Source organism: Primulina tabacum, chromosome 13, assembly GCF_025594145.1.
Source record: "Primulina tabacum isolate GXHZ01 chromosome 13, ASM2559414v2, whole genome shotgun sequence".
Taxonomy (NCBI): Eukaryota; Viridiplantae; Streptophyta; class Magnoliopsida; order Lamiales; family Gesneriaceae; genus Primulina; species Primulina tabacum.
In genome coordinates, this window is record NC_134562.1 from 32,637,973 (window position 1) to 32,652,059 (window position 14,087).

At 35.5% G+C, this 14,087-nt stretch overlaps 2 protein-coding genes and 1 non-coding gene across 5 annotated transcripts; 2 read left to right on the forward strand and 1 right to left on the reverse strand.

The window, feature by feature from the left end:
- Window positions 1-3,201: 3,201 nt before the first annotated feature.
- Window positions 3,202-3,274, reverse strand: TRNAF-GAA (transfer RNA phenylalanine (anticodon GAA)). The gene has a single exon. It is a non-coding gene; the product is annotated as a tRNA-Phe (tRNA).
- A 1,502-nt stretch (window positions 3,275-4,776) lies between these two features.
- On the forward strand, window positions 4,777-12,740 carry LOC142522218 (uncharacterized). 3 transcript variants are annotated; one of them, XM_075625413.1, is made up of 14 exons: window positions 4,777-5,044; window positions 5,170-5,234; window positions 5,703-5,907; window positions 6,312-6,399; window positions 6,706-6,899; window positions 7,027-7,202; window positions 7,696-8,040; window positions 8,120-8,184; window positions 9,406-9,454; window positions 9,544-9,700; window positions 10,326-10,410; window positions 10,492-10,561; window positions 10,725-10,865; window positions 10,943-12,740. In XM_075625413.1, the coding sequence occupies exons 1-14, from the start codon at window positions 4,936-4,938 to the stop codon at window positions 11,210-11,212; spliced, it is 2,019 nt and encodes a 672-aa protein (XP_075481528.1). In that variant the 5' UTR covers window positions 4,777-4,935; the 3' UTR covers window positions 11,213-12,740. The 3 variants fall into 3 exon arrangements, with proteins under 3 accessions (XP_075481528.1, XP_075481526.1, XP_075481527.1); XM_075625411.1 differs by having other exon boundaries at window positions 5,703-5,903; window positions 6,302-6,399; XM_075625412.1 differs by having other exon boundaries at window positions 5,176-5,234; window positions 5,703-5,903; window positions 6,302-6,399.
- Window positions 12,104-12,740, forward strand: LOC142522219 (uncharacterized). Its single transcript, XM_075625414.1, has one exon. The coding sequence runs from the start codon at window positions 12,104-12,106 to the stop codon at window positions 12,554-12,556; it is 453 nt and encodes a 150-aa protein (XP_075481529.1). The 3' UTR covers window positions 12,557-12,740.
- Window positions 12,741-14,087: the final 1,347 nt, after the last annotated feature.

Genomic DNA, 14,087 nt, shown 5'->3' on the forward strand with positions numbered 1-14,087 from the left:
GGATATCCACACCCGTAGGTGAGCGGTGAATCCCCAACTACAATGCACTGGCTCCTATATGTGTCGCAACTGTACCCAACCTCGTCACCTGATGACTCTCCTGGAGCCGATAAAAGAGTCAAAGCACAGCCCTAGCATATAGAGCCTCAGTGTTGTCCTGTGTCGTAAGGACTAATGGTGTACAATCATAACCACGAACTTATCTTCTCGATGAATGATAACCACTTGGAAAGTCCGAGGGAGGGTTGTTCGGTATAATTATCATATGACTATCCATCTGCATGTTTGGACATTTCCATGCCCTTACTAAGAAACGCAGTACACAACATCACAGATGCTAGTCTCGAGCTCAAGCGAACTTTATCCCTGTTTTAGGCGGCTGAATCAACTAGGAACGAATTTAAAATATGCAGTGTTTACAAATGAGTTTCAACATCGAATTACGATTCATTTGTATTAAAGCATAATCAAGGACTTTATCTATGTTGATTGCATTGGTATACAAATAAAGTATAACGAAACCATAAAAAGTTAAATTATATTAAAATAAAGATTGTTTATTTCACTTGAGTCAATAAATTCTCTAGCCAACCGTTGACTTGCAGGACCTCTACTCTAACAGAGATGCGCCAATCCCACGTGATATTGCCCTTCGGTGCATATGTGGAGAGGTGCATGTGACCCACGTATAATGGGAGCAACCGGCAACTTGCCACAAACTGGCCAAAAACACATTATTCTCTCTTTTAGATATGTAGGTATATATGATGAACAATATGGGGAATATATATCGTGAAAATCATCGCATAGTATATATCCAACCTCAATTAGAGACACTAGATTTTATTCTTGTATTTGAATTAAACAATCTGATCAATATCCTTTTCTTTAAAGAGGATGTTAACAGAACTCTCGAAATCAACGAATATTTTGACAACTTCATAATTCGCTAGCATGGCTCAGCTGGTTAGGGCATCATTGTCTGGGTCGGCATCCCTTCCATGTCGTCCTCAGGTCCGAACGAGATTATCGGCCAGATATGTACTTTTTCGGGGTGTTGATTTCCGTGTTTTCTAATCTTCAGCTACTTGATTTTATCGTATGTTTGGAATCTCAATCAGTGGATCCTCTAAATATCATATTTATCATGCCTCGAGCAGGGGGACGTTCCTGTGGGCCGGCCACATGATGGTTCAGGCCTTACCTAGGTGTGTTGTCCCCCCTTTTTTAGGAGCTCTTCTTCGATAATCCTTTTTTAGGGGCTCTTTTTTCGATAGTTCTTCATATCAGTCAGGGGGATCCATCCTCCTTGATCTCGGTGTCGGGTTGGTGAGTCGGGCATTCTATTTCTCCTCTTCAGGATATCTGCACCTCTTCAACGTTCACATATTTATCTGCCCTAGCCAACAATTCATCAAAACTGATGGGATGGTTTTTCACCAAAGAATTGAGGAAATCACCTCTTCTCAATCCCAGGGTGAAAGCGTTTATCATTAGATCAGTCGTGGCATAGGGAACTTCAATAACCATTTTACTAAACTTCCTAACATAATTAAATTCTTACACTCTTGTTTTTAATATTGAAGAGGCTTAGAGACGTCATCAACTGCTTCTTCCTATTTGCAAATTTGTGGAAGAAAGGCTCTGATGAAATCCTGAAAAGTCCAGATGTCCCCAGATCAGAGCAAATTGAACCATTATTTGGTCGACCTTACCAAGGTGGTGAGGAAGACCTGATACTTAGTGGGATATGAGTACTGACGTAAGAGGGCGTCATTCTAAAATCGGGACAAGTGCTCGTCGGGATCTCATGTTACATCGTAATCTCCCACATTCGAGATTTGATTAAAATTTTATTTTTTAGGATACTTTTGTCTTACTCTCAAAAATGATCAATTTGATTAAATTTTAAATATGTAAAGAGATAAACATATTATTTAATTTTTTTTAAAAAATAATTATGCTATTGTACGATTTTTTTTATGTTATCAAATTTCAATATTTTTTGAAATTTTAGCCATTTTTCATTATGATTGGCTCAACGACGCTTCATACGTTGGCATCATGTTGACGCCATATTTTTTGTGAGGGGAAAATGACTATATAACTGCATTAAAAACAAATTTTTTAAAAGAAAAATGATTAAGATTGAAATTTGATTATATAAAAGATTAAAAAAAAATCAGGAGACAAACATACGGATCCAAAATTCAAGTTTCTCTTTATTTAAATTGGTTAATTATGCTCCCTTGAGGTTTATCACAACTAAGAAAAACCTAAAATAAATATGAGAATGACAATACCGGTTCGTTCGATCCTACTTGTGGGGGCACTGCCCCACAGGATTTAGATGCTCCAGATTTAACCACATTTGTGATTTAAAAAAAAAATAGTGGACCCCATGTACTTGTGGCTAAATCTGAACCATGGATCTACACATGGGGCACTGCCCCCACATGTAGGGTGAAATATTCCAACAATACCCCCTTAACATTTTTACATATCTAACATATTAACCCCTCAATTTCTAAAAGTAATAAAAAAAATTCTATAATTCAAACAACATTCCAAATTTACCTTTTTATTAATATTAATTATGCAAATTATAATTTTAAATGTTTTCATTCATAATTTTTTAGATTAAACAGAAACTTTTAGTATTCTAAAAATTTTATTATACCCTAATTATTTTTATTTGTGTGATAATAGTTTCAATTAAATTATATGTAATAAAAACAATAATTTCATATTTTAAAATTGAATTAAAAATATTAATAAAATAAAAGTAATTAAAATGAAATTAAATTTGATACTAATTTTAAATCAAATTTGTCAAATATTAAATCATATTTAATCTAAATTATTATGAGCAAAAATCAGATTAAAATAATAGAAAAACCATTGAATATTCTTATTTTAAATCAAAATAAAATATTATACGAATAAAAATAACTAAAGTGAAAATTCTAAAAAAAAATAATTTTTTGAGTTTTTTTTATTACAAATACTTTATGTTAAATCAAATTTGTCAAATATTAAAAATACAAAAACTTCTCAATAAAATAATTATGAAAACAATAAAAATTATAATATGCATGTATCGGGTAATTTTAGAATGTTTAGACAACTTTGAATTATAAAATTTTTTATTAATTTTTTTAATTGGATAATTTATTAAATATGCAAAAAACATTAACAAATTGCGGTGAACGTGGATCGAACACGTGACCTTCAGATCTTCAGTCTGACGCTCTCCCAACTGAGCTATCCCCGCTTATTACTATTAAACTAATTTTATTTATATTATGAACAAACAATCTCATTAGCAAAGCAAGTGACCCACTTTTCTACCGTGTGCGGAAGACTGGTGCAAGAATTGGGATCGATTGCTGCCGAGGAACACTTGGCAAAATCTCTATTTCCAGTTGTAATAGCTAGCAATGACATTCTTGGCCATTGCAAACTACTAATGCAACACATGCCGCTCCGTCCTCTTTGTATTTAGGGAATACATGGTCTAGGTGTCGGCAAAATGAGACCAGCTAGGTGCATAGTTAAAGAAAAAATATTAAAAGTTGGAGCACACTTCTTTCAATGAAAAGCGGAGAATTCAAATTTGGATGAAAGCAAATACAATTGATATTTGCATTTTCACGTTCTCAAGCCAGAAAAAATCCATAAATAGAGCTCTTCTCCATCAATTGAGATCATCCCATTCTCAAGTTGGGCCAGGGGGTTCACACAGATGTTGCAGCAGTTGAAGCTAGAGCTCAATGATTTCCACTACTCCTACTTTGATACATACACTGTCTTTCTCAACTTCATTCACAATCCAGCAGCTTATGGTACAAACTTTCGACTGTCCGATTTAACTTCTTTCTCCTATCTTACAAACTATTTAATGATACAAATGAACTGAAACACGATCACAAAGTTAACATTTAATCAAGACTAGAATTCATAACGAGCTGAAAAAAAAAAAAAAAAAAACATCAGGCCATGAGTATTAAGTATCCACTATTCCTTGAAATCTATAAATTGTAGCATGTTCAAAAGATTCAAATTATACGTATATTGGTTTACAGGATTAAAGGAGATAAAATTTGCTTGCTGTGGACTTGGGAAATTGAGAGCCCAGCTTCCTTGCAGACCTATTTCCCAATATTATACAAACAGAAACGAATACCTTTTCTGGGACGTATACCATCCTACGGAGGCAGCTGCCTTGGAGCTTCGCCGACATAGTTTTCAGTGGTTCCGTAGCCCCTATCACCGTACAACAGCTAATCGCTATATTACTTCGGCAATTGTGCATCACGATAGAAAGTAAAAGATATTACACGTTAGGTTTGGGTTTGTTAGATATATTATAAAAAGAATGAGTTGCGTATATTTGCCTTTGTATTTATATATTTTTGTTTTTCGAACTGACAGTCAGTTTAACGTGAATAATTTTTTATTTATTTAAAATATTGTTTTATCAATATAAATATTTTTAAATTATTACTTTAATTTACAAAGACAATAAATAAGTTATTATTAAATTTATTGTAATTAAATTCAGTTATTCAAATCAATTCAACATATTTATTTATTTATTTAAACATTTTGAAGTCATTAAAAATTTATTAACATTTTGATTACCTATAAATTTTTATAGAATTTTAAAAATTAAATTTAAATACCATTTTACTTTTTAAAATATACAAAAATTTACGCAAAAATTCACTTATATAAAAGTTATTTTTTATTTTATAATTTGTGGATTCATTCATCCCCCCGATTGATTTTCATTTACCCTCGGAAGTCGAACTATGGTCCAATTCAGTCAGCACCTTCACTAGATCGTTGATTTTCTGAATTCCCTCCAATCTCTGTTCCGCATTCCACGAACATGGCGTCGATTTCGTTGATTCCTGATTGAGCACGTGGGCAATGGAGGGATCATTCGTGTCCAGAGCCAGGACAGCCATTCATTCTGCGGCCGCTAAAGCGGAGAAAGTTTTCACGGACATTAAGAAACCCGATTCCATCACCCATCGAGGTACGCACGCGCGCACACTATTATCCGATACTTGTCAGTTTATGCACGCTAACTTCATTTCCTAAAGTTAGGATTTCATTACTGTTTTTTTATTTATTTATTGGGATTTAATTATATCGGAGAAGATTTAGATGAGCAAGCGCAGAGAGAATCAACGCCCGTGTTCCTACAGGATGCTGATGCACCGAAGGTGATTACGTTTCTCTTCTCTGATTCGATTTGAATCCTGTTTCGATTGTGGAGGATGTTTGACAAGGTGAATGAAATTGTATGAAGAGGCTCTTCACGTGAATTAAGCCTCGTCTAGATGATTGTAATAACGAGGTGATGGAACTTGAGTTAGGATTTGATTTTTTTTTTATATCTGAATTTGAATTTCTTTGTCAGTTTCCTTTAGTTGAGCGTATGACTGCGTGAAATAGTTATTTTTTAAAAATATTTTGAAGGCCTTTTCTACCGTAGCATCTTATATGCATGCGAATGCGTATTTATGTTTTTGTACTGATGTGGAAGTTTTCATTTATAAATGGTGGGGAAGATTATGTACTGTGAATCTGAATGTTCATGATATCGTGATTGTTTTAAATGCTATTAATATTACGATGCTGAATTTGTTGGTAAATTATTTAGATATATTTTGTTCATTCTTGTACTGCAGGATTTCCATGAAACAAAGACTCAAAGAGTGAGGCCTAGGCCTATAAAAACCAAGCAAGACTGGCATGAGAGATTGAAAAATATAGGAATAGGAAAAAAGGGACCTGAGGATTTTGAAAAGCCTGGTAATTCAACAATGGCATATGCAATTTTCGATGAAAATTTATACTTTATGGGTGAGAGAGAATTCTCTCCTTCCAATGTAAGTCGTTCTTCTTATTTTGAGCCATTTCATTTCATTTTAAAATCATTTACCATGGTCCATTATCATGTTCGATTAGTCAAAAGCTTGAATTTATCCATGTGTCCATACTACAAATGGGATTTTCTACTTTGTGGTCATTGATGTCCGATGCAGTCATATTTAGTCCACTCGTTGAAATGTAATATTGAAACAGCCTTATTTCTCTGTATCACATCAATTATCTTATTCTTTTTGTTGATATGAAATTTGCCACATTATAATATGTTTTATGTTTTGTGGGTTCAAATTACAGTTTCTGACCATGTTTGGTGTTCTCATTCCCTATCATGGTTGAAATGACAAAGTTTATTGAAGTATAAAGTATCATTTATCGAGGAAAGTTTGATGCCTTACAGGGTTCAGAAGAGGGAGTCATACCCGAAGGTTCAAAAAATGCAATCACAGATATCATACCATCTTCAGCCATTGTGAAACAGTTGGCTGTGGCAATTGAGTAAGAATTTTCCTGGTTAGAGTCTGAATCTTATTTGCTTTCATTTTGGCTACCCTTACTGGTGACATTCGAAATTAGAGTTGAGGTCAATGGCTATCTATGCTGCCCGTGATGTAAGAAATCAAATAGCTCTATTTGGAGATAAGGATTTTGAGTAGGCTCCTTAAAGATATGGCTGAAATGGATTTTTTTTATTTCTCATTCATCATTCTTGCATAAATACATTGATGCTTGACTTGTCTGTGATGAGCCTATTGCTTTAACTATTGAAAGCTGCCATAGTTCTGTTTTTTTGCTGCATTTCAGGACTGGTGTAAGCTACAACTCCATGAAAGATCTCCTTGCCTCATCCAGAGGCTCATCACCAATCAGAGAGAGAGCGAGCATGAGTTTTTCAGCGATGAAGTCACTTGTGCTACGTGAAAAGGAAGATAAATGGACCAGTGAGTTTGGTGCTGATGAGAAAGTAGTTTCTGTTGTAAATGCATTGCTTAACACAGGTATACAATTTGATTGTCTGAAAGCCTGTCTAGAATCTCTAGATATAAAGGCTAAAATGAATAATTTTCAGCTCCATAATTTATGTTGATTTTCACTTTTGGTGCAATATCTGCAAGATACTCGCAGAAGGAAGCTTTTCGGGGAGGACTTTTTCTGGTTTGGAAGCACAGACAGCTGCATCTTTACTTAAGGAAATTCATGGTGCTCCTGTAGAAAGTTTTGTCGTTAAGCTCTCTGAAGCAATTGGCTGCTTAAAAACACTGCGAAAAATGGCATCTTTTTGGTCCAGGGTGGTTGATGAAGTAAGTGTACTTAACAGAATTGAAGTTGAATCTGCATTATCATGTATTGGCCTTGGATCATGCCACGTACATTCGTTTTGTTGTCAAGGATGAAGAATATTTTGCTCATCTTAAATATCTGAAGTTTCTACAATCCCGTTGTATCCCTCATTAAATGTGAAGTGAATAATAGTTTTTGTTGATAAACAAGCTCCAAGAAGAAGGTTTGTTTTGGGAAACATGTGCAAAAATTTTTTTGGCAATATAATAAGATATCAAATTAAGATTGTTGAAGTATCAGATGGATAGAGGATTCAAATAAAACATGTGAATTTCCTTTCTTCTAGCCCTACCAAAATAGTTCGGAACATAGAATTCCATACTTTGTGATATGCATGACTTTGCTTGTCTGCTCTCTCCACTTATTTGAATTTTAAAATCAGATGAATTTCTGCTGGCCTTCTTTGAAATTTTTATCTCATAATGTATTTACTCTATTATTTTACTTCTACAGCTGAGAAGACTTTGGTATCAAGGACAGTATATTCCTGGAATTCCACCAGACGATATCCCAGACCTGAATTCATGTCTTTTATATCAGCAGTTGCAGGTCATTAACTGTTGCATTTCCAGAAAAAGACGCTATTTTGCTGCCATCGAATCATTAGACAGTGTCACAGCTCAAGCCAGTTCAATGGCTGAGGAATCTTCAGCTTCTGAAGGCACAGTCCCCTTAGATCCGAATATTTATGCAAGAACTAAGAACGGAGAACTTGTGCTTCGATTAGGAGCTGATAAAGAATGTGAAAATTTGACAATGCTCGAAACTGGGGAATCTGTGTATTCACCTGTGATGCAGGTTGGTCAAACATAGATCATACGATAATGAAATAATGTTTACATCATTTCTCATTTTTGGTTTATGCACATACTTATAGGAACCGCCTTTGCTAACAGAAGACCTTATCAAGGAAACAGAGGAGTTTGTACTTCGAACTGGGAGGTTAGTAAAAGCAAACTATCTTTGACCTGATATGGTTTGGCAGTTGCGTCGAGGCATTCAATCCTTTTCATTATCATCAAACTTTTAATGACTTCTTTGTTTCGAAAAACATTGTTTCTCTGGATCTGGTGGATCAGAGTAATCCAACATGGTGAGAATCACGTGGGTCATCACTTTTTGTCATGTTGTGTTTTAAGACTGTGTTGATATCTTATCTTGTGGTAACTGGCATTGTCTCGCATGCTTCCTTGGGAAAAAAATTCTACAACAGCAAATAATAAGCACTGAATTTTTATCTAGCTTCATCTTCTGTTGCATGTCCCTGGATGCTGCTGTGTCTCTGCATCAAGTGTTTGTGCATGCAGGCCGATAGTCTTAGATGGAACGAGATAGTAGTTGAATAATCATGTCAATTGACAGCAATTCATACTGTGCATGTTCTGTCTTCGGAGTTGCTACTCTGTCAACTTTATTCATATTTTCATGCATCAGCAAGATCTTGGTATGTGACTAAAATACTGATAAAATGAATATTTGGAAGCATTCAGTTCATCAAACCGTGACTTGGTTTAAGTTTTTAACATCTGGGCTTTTTACCAGTGCCTAAAGATAGTGGGACTTCTAGGTTAGGTTTGACGACTTGGACAAATAACAAAAGGAGGAATATTATAAAAGCTTATTCAATTATCGAGCATCTCTAGATATTACAGGCTGAAAGACAATGGTTTTCCTCTTCGCGAAACTTATTGAACATCAATGGATTTGTATCTCCCTAGACAGGAATAGTTTACTAGTTCAATCAAGTAAGACATTGGAAATAGTTTACTAGTTCATTAAAGTTGACATTAGATTTATGTTCTTTCTAATGATCGGATGTTCAAGTTGGCAATTTTTTTCGAATACTTGTGCATTGGGAATTGTGTTTCGCCACATTAGTTGAAGTTTCTTTGATTTTATTTTGAGGGCTTACTTATTATCTGTGCAAATCTATTTTCTTGCCACAATGACTCTTTTTGAAGGCCTGCATGTAAATAATGTGGAAATTTTCACCTTGTGATTCAGTTTCTATGGTACTCCACCTAAGTGCAGGCATTCCAATTTAAAGAAAAGGTGTATGATATACCAATTTTCTAATGACAATGTTGAGGACTGAAGACCTTTGTCTCTCTTATATTCTTAAGTGCATTTTCTGACTTGAGTTGCCTGCTTTTATTTGGTCAGTCTTGGAGCAGGATGCTCCCAACTTCTTTCAGACATGCAGGCCTTCAAGGTATGTTTCATGATGATGCCCTTGGAAACTTAGACTATGGGAAAACTTTGATACTTTTCATTCCTAATTGGCACTGCTATTTTTGTCAGGCCGCGAATCCTGGTTGCATATTAGAAGATTTTGTTAGATGGCACTCTCCTCCTGATTGGATGGAAAATGATTCCAGCAGTGATTTGATTGATACCCCTGGTTGTGGTGATGTGTTGTCTGTCAAAGGACAACTTAGTCAGCGAATGCAAAAGGAAGGTAATACTCTTATAAAGCTGAGTGTAACTAATCATCTGCATTGGCTGTTCTTTTTAGTATTTGAAGACAGATAAGTTCCCCCTGTTTCTTATTTTCAACGAATTCTAGATGTAAAACGAGGATTCCCTTGATTTTGATGAGAATGGCATTCACGCACGCTATGGTAGATTAGCAGTCTATTTTTTGTCGCAGCTTGTAGGAAAGAAGTTTGGTTTTCGAAATTTACTTACACTATGGATGATTGGTTTTCTTAATTTTTTCTTACCTTGGTTTTACAAGTGGGCAGGGTTGAATTATATGGAAGCAGACAAGGCTAATAACAATTTACCACCTTTTGATGTTCCGATGAAATGCTGTAGTTGAAAATCATTGTTTTTGAGAATTAGTGCTAGCAACTCATGTTTTAAGTTACATTAGAGTTTAGTTATTACTTGATGTGCTAGTGGAAAAGGCAGTGAAATATAAACGGTTCCACATTGGCTTCCTCAGAAACATTGCTTCCTATTTGAGAGTGATTGATATGCAAGGCCATTGTTTTACAAATACATGTCAAGAACAATGCTTCTCACTCACTCATTTATGTTCTAAATATATTTTGTAATCAAATTCATGACTTGATTTCTAGGCAATTTGTGGCGTGAACTGTGGGAAACATCCAAACCTGTGCCAGCAGTGAGACAATCTCCTCTTTATGACGAGGATTTAGCCGTGTAAGCTTCACAAAATTTCAATAATATCATAATCTGAATTTTTTTGTGGATAACTTAAGCAACGTTGCAACACTTATTTAGGGAAGGTATATTGAACTATCTGGATGATGTCTCACCTTCTGAGATTTTCAAGCAGCTCTTCATTGCTGTTGTAAGTTCTTCAAGACTTCAAATTGCATGCCTCACGGCCAAGGTGCACACTTGATGGAACAACTGCTCCTTGAGTTGCACCTTGATGTACATTAAACCAGATGTTCGTCTGTTGAGCTTTTAATAACTACGTGACTCTTGATATCTCTATTCTAAATTTCCAGTTGGGTTCGGGGCTAGTAATTGCTGAGGCCACTCTCTCTACAAGTCCCAGCTTGTCGAATTTGTTCAACGAGTGCAAGAACTATTTGGTTTCAACTTGTCAAGGAAAATTATGGGTCGAGAAACTTGATGACATATGCCAGGTAAGTTTTATGCAGTCAAGGCCAGTGATATTGTCAAATGCAACTATTAAGGCAAATTGCTATTACATTCATCGCAGGTTTATGAAACAATGGAGACAATGATACTAAATCAAGACGAAGTTATTAAGATCACCAATCTGCCTGAAGAAACTGCGGCAGGTGACCTGAGAAACCGTTTCAAGAAGCTTGGCTTAATATTTGGTGGCAAAAGTAGGAGCTCGTCAAAAACTCCATCCAAAAATAACGAGGAGAAGAACCCTTTGCTCCAGCCATTCTCAATATTTTCTAAGAAGCCCCCAAAGCCCAGTGCTTCTTCCTCTGTCGACAATCATGAGACAATTGTATAATCATTAAATTGCTTATATTTTTCAAGAACAATTAAAAAATGTACAAGTTTCTTTTGATATCTTTTTTTTCTCAGCGTCTTAGAAATAGAACAGCTCGATTCATGAATGGAGCAGTTGAAGCCTGTTGGTTTCCTGATTCATCACTATTAAGGTTTGAAAAATTGATAGTCCTTAAAGTTAGAAGGTATATTCCATTTCCATCTAGTCGGTGGTACGTCTCCAAATCTCTCATTTCAAGTTAGTTGGTTTCTACATGAGAGACAAGCTCTCCAGATAATTCTCTGTAATGCTTCAAATATTAATCTCATCATTTTAGTGATTGATTGATGTGTAAAATTGCCTCGCCGAGTCAAACTCAGGTGCAGCATAGAACTTCTGTTGTGCAGATTTCTTATACTTATTTCACTTTTATCCATTTCAATTTATGAACAAAAAGCTAGCGTCACTTCTTACGATCGAACGGACCATTCCAAGGACCACCCACATTGTAGCTTATCGACACAATTAATATCATGCTTATAAAAGTAGCACTGCACCGGTATTCCTTCCAACTTAAAGTTTCTGAAATAAGTAGTACTCATGCAATTTCCAGATCAAAAGTCCCTGCATAACCAGAAACGGTGAGGTTTACATCATCTTTCATTAATTGAAAATGGCAATGCCAGCTATGTATTTACTTCTTCTGTGGCTCAAAGCAAGAGAAGCTATATAGTAAAGATAAATTGCAGCTAACTTCATTAAATGTAACGATCGAGAAGAAAAGACAGTGGGGGAATACTCAACCGTAACGTTGAAAGTTTGTTGTTATGTCTCCCTATATAAACACCTGATTTTGAGTTCCGAATTCATCAGAAGTTCATTGGGTTTCATATAAAGTTACCGAGTGATATCATGACTCGTACTTTTTTGCTTCTCGTGCTTTTGGGTGTGCTTTTTGGGGAGGGTGATGCAAGGAAGCTCCAAGGTTCGTTTGATGATGACAAGAATTTCTTTCACGGCCCTGGATCTGTACCAAGAACATATGGTGGCATTGGGGCAGGAGGGGGTGGTGGAGGCGGTGGAGGTGGCGGAGGACTGGGTGGCGGCTCTGGCTTTGGTGGAGGGGCAGGCGCAGGAGGTGGTGGTGGTGGTGGATTCGGGGGTGGCGGAGGATATGGAGGTGGTGGCGGCGGTGGTGTTGGTGGGGGGTCTGGTTATGGTGGAGGGGCTGGCTTCGGTGGTGGAGTGGGGAGTGGCGGCGGAGTTGGAGGAGGCTTTGGTGGAGGCGGTGGAGGTGGTTTGGGCGGTGGCGGCGCCGGGTATGGGTTTGGCGGTGGAGCAGGTGGAGGTGGTGGATTTCCTTGATGCATGCATGGTCTACAAAAACATCCTCTATTAATACAAACAACAATGTGAAATTTTTAATGTTTAAATAAACTATGTAAGAAGAAGCTCTGATATTCAATTATTTCCATCTCTCTTTTTTATATATTTATCGATCGAATTGAAAGAACAAATTCTATCAGAAATTCATATAAATTTTGTTTATGACTTATGAATTTGTTTTTATTATTTGTCACACAATTTATCATATTTGTATTACATAACTGAATATATCAAAAATCATTTCATATTTCATTAATTAATGACTTAAAAAAATTGGTTATACTAACACTGATTTGGAATCGAGGAAATATGGCTATATTCGGTTTATTTTCTGGAAATGTATTTCTACCTCTAGAAATTAAATCAAATATTGATATATACATAATCTTTTGCAAACACGTCTTATTTAGGTTTGGCAATCCCACAAATTAACAAACAAGAAGATGGACCGATACATAAAGTACAGTAACTCCAAATTAGATTAAGAGTTTTCTACGGGTCACGGCGTAACATGCTTGACTTTAGAGTTTTTAAACGATGAACTTTCGAAAACAAGATGCATATTGTTGATATTAGTAATATGTATATTAAATCTTTTATATCTCTCATTCTGATGTGAGTTCAGTTCATTTGGTGTGATTTCTATCTTTTAGGTATTATCCATCCATATTGTGGACTATGTACAACCTTGAGAATTTCGACTCCAAATGTCACATAAATAATCTCAAATGTTGTCTACGGTGACAATTTTCTTTAAGGTTGAAAACTCCAAATTTTAATGAAATTATTTGCTTGACACTCGATTTCGATTTGCATGCTCGAAATTAGGGGTGAGTGTCGGTTCATTTAGTCGAAACCAGTCCGAAATATTTTGGATAGCCGAAATTCCGACACACGGGTACCCGAAATTAGAATCATTATTTTAAAATTTATATATTAAAATCTTGTTTTAGCAACAATTTAAAGCCTAAAAACCTAAAATGCTGACCAATATAGTTATTAAAGGAAAAAAAAAGACAAAACCGATCAGGTGACAGTCAAGAATCTTTATCTGTGAGATGGGTCAATCCTACCGATATTCACAATAAAAAGTAATAGACTTAGCATAAAAAGCAATACGTTTTCATGGATGACCCAAATAAGATATCCGTATCACAAAATACGATCCGTGAGACCGTCTCACACAAGTTTTTGCCTACAAAAGTTGGTTCGGGAATCAACTTACAGAATAAATTTAAGTTAGTAAAGCAAAAGACTAATTTTTTTTTTAAAAAAATTATATTTAATATGTAATTGTGTACCCGACTTAATTTCGAGTAACGAAAATAATAATAATGGACGGGTTTACGGTAGAAACACTATATTTTGAAAAGTAACAGAGGCCGAGAACCTAAAACTCAAACCCGAATGTCCATCCCTGCTAAGTTATATATCATGATTTATATTAAAAGTAAAAGACTTCTTAAAAGTTTTACAATGTGACAAATACTTGTATGTTGACTTTACACAA

Coding starts and splice junctions, on each gene's coding strand:
- LOC142522218 (XM_075625411.1), top strand. CDS start 4,936: ATGGAGGGATCATTCGTGTCCAGAGCCAGGACAGCCATTCATTCTGCG. Junction 8,185..9,405: donor TTTGTACTTCGAACTGGGAG/GTTAGTAAAAGC, acceptor TTATTTGGTCAG/TCTTGGAGCAGGATGCTCCC. Junction 10,562..10,724: donor AGCAGCTCTTCATTGCTGTT/GTAAGTTCTTCA, acceptor CTAAATTTCCAG/TTGGGTTCGGGGCTAGTAAT.
- LOC142522219 (XM_075625414.1), top strand. CDS start 12,104: ATGACTCGTACTTTTTTGCTTCTCGTGCTTTTGGGTGTGCTTTTTGGG.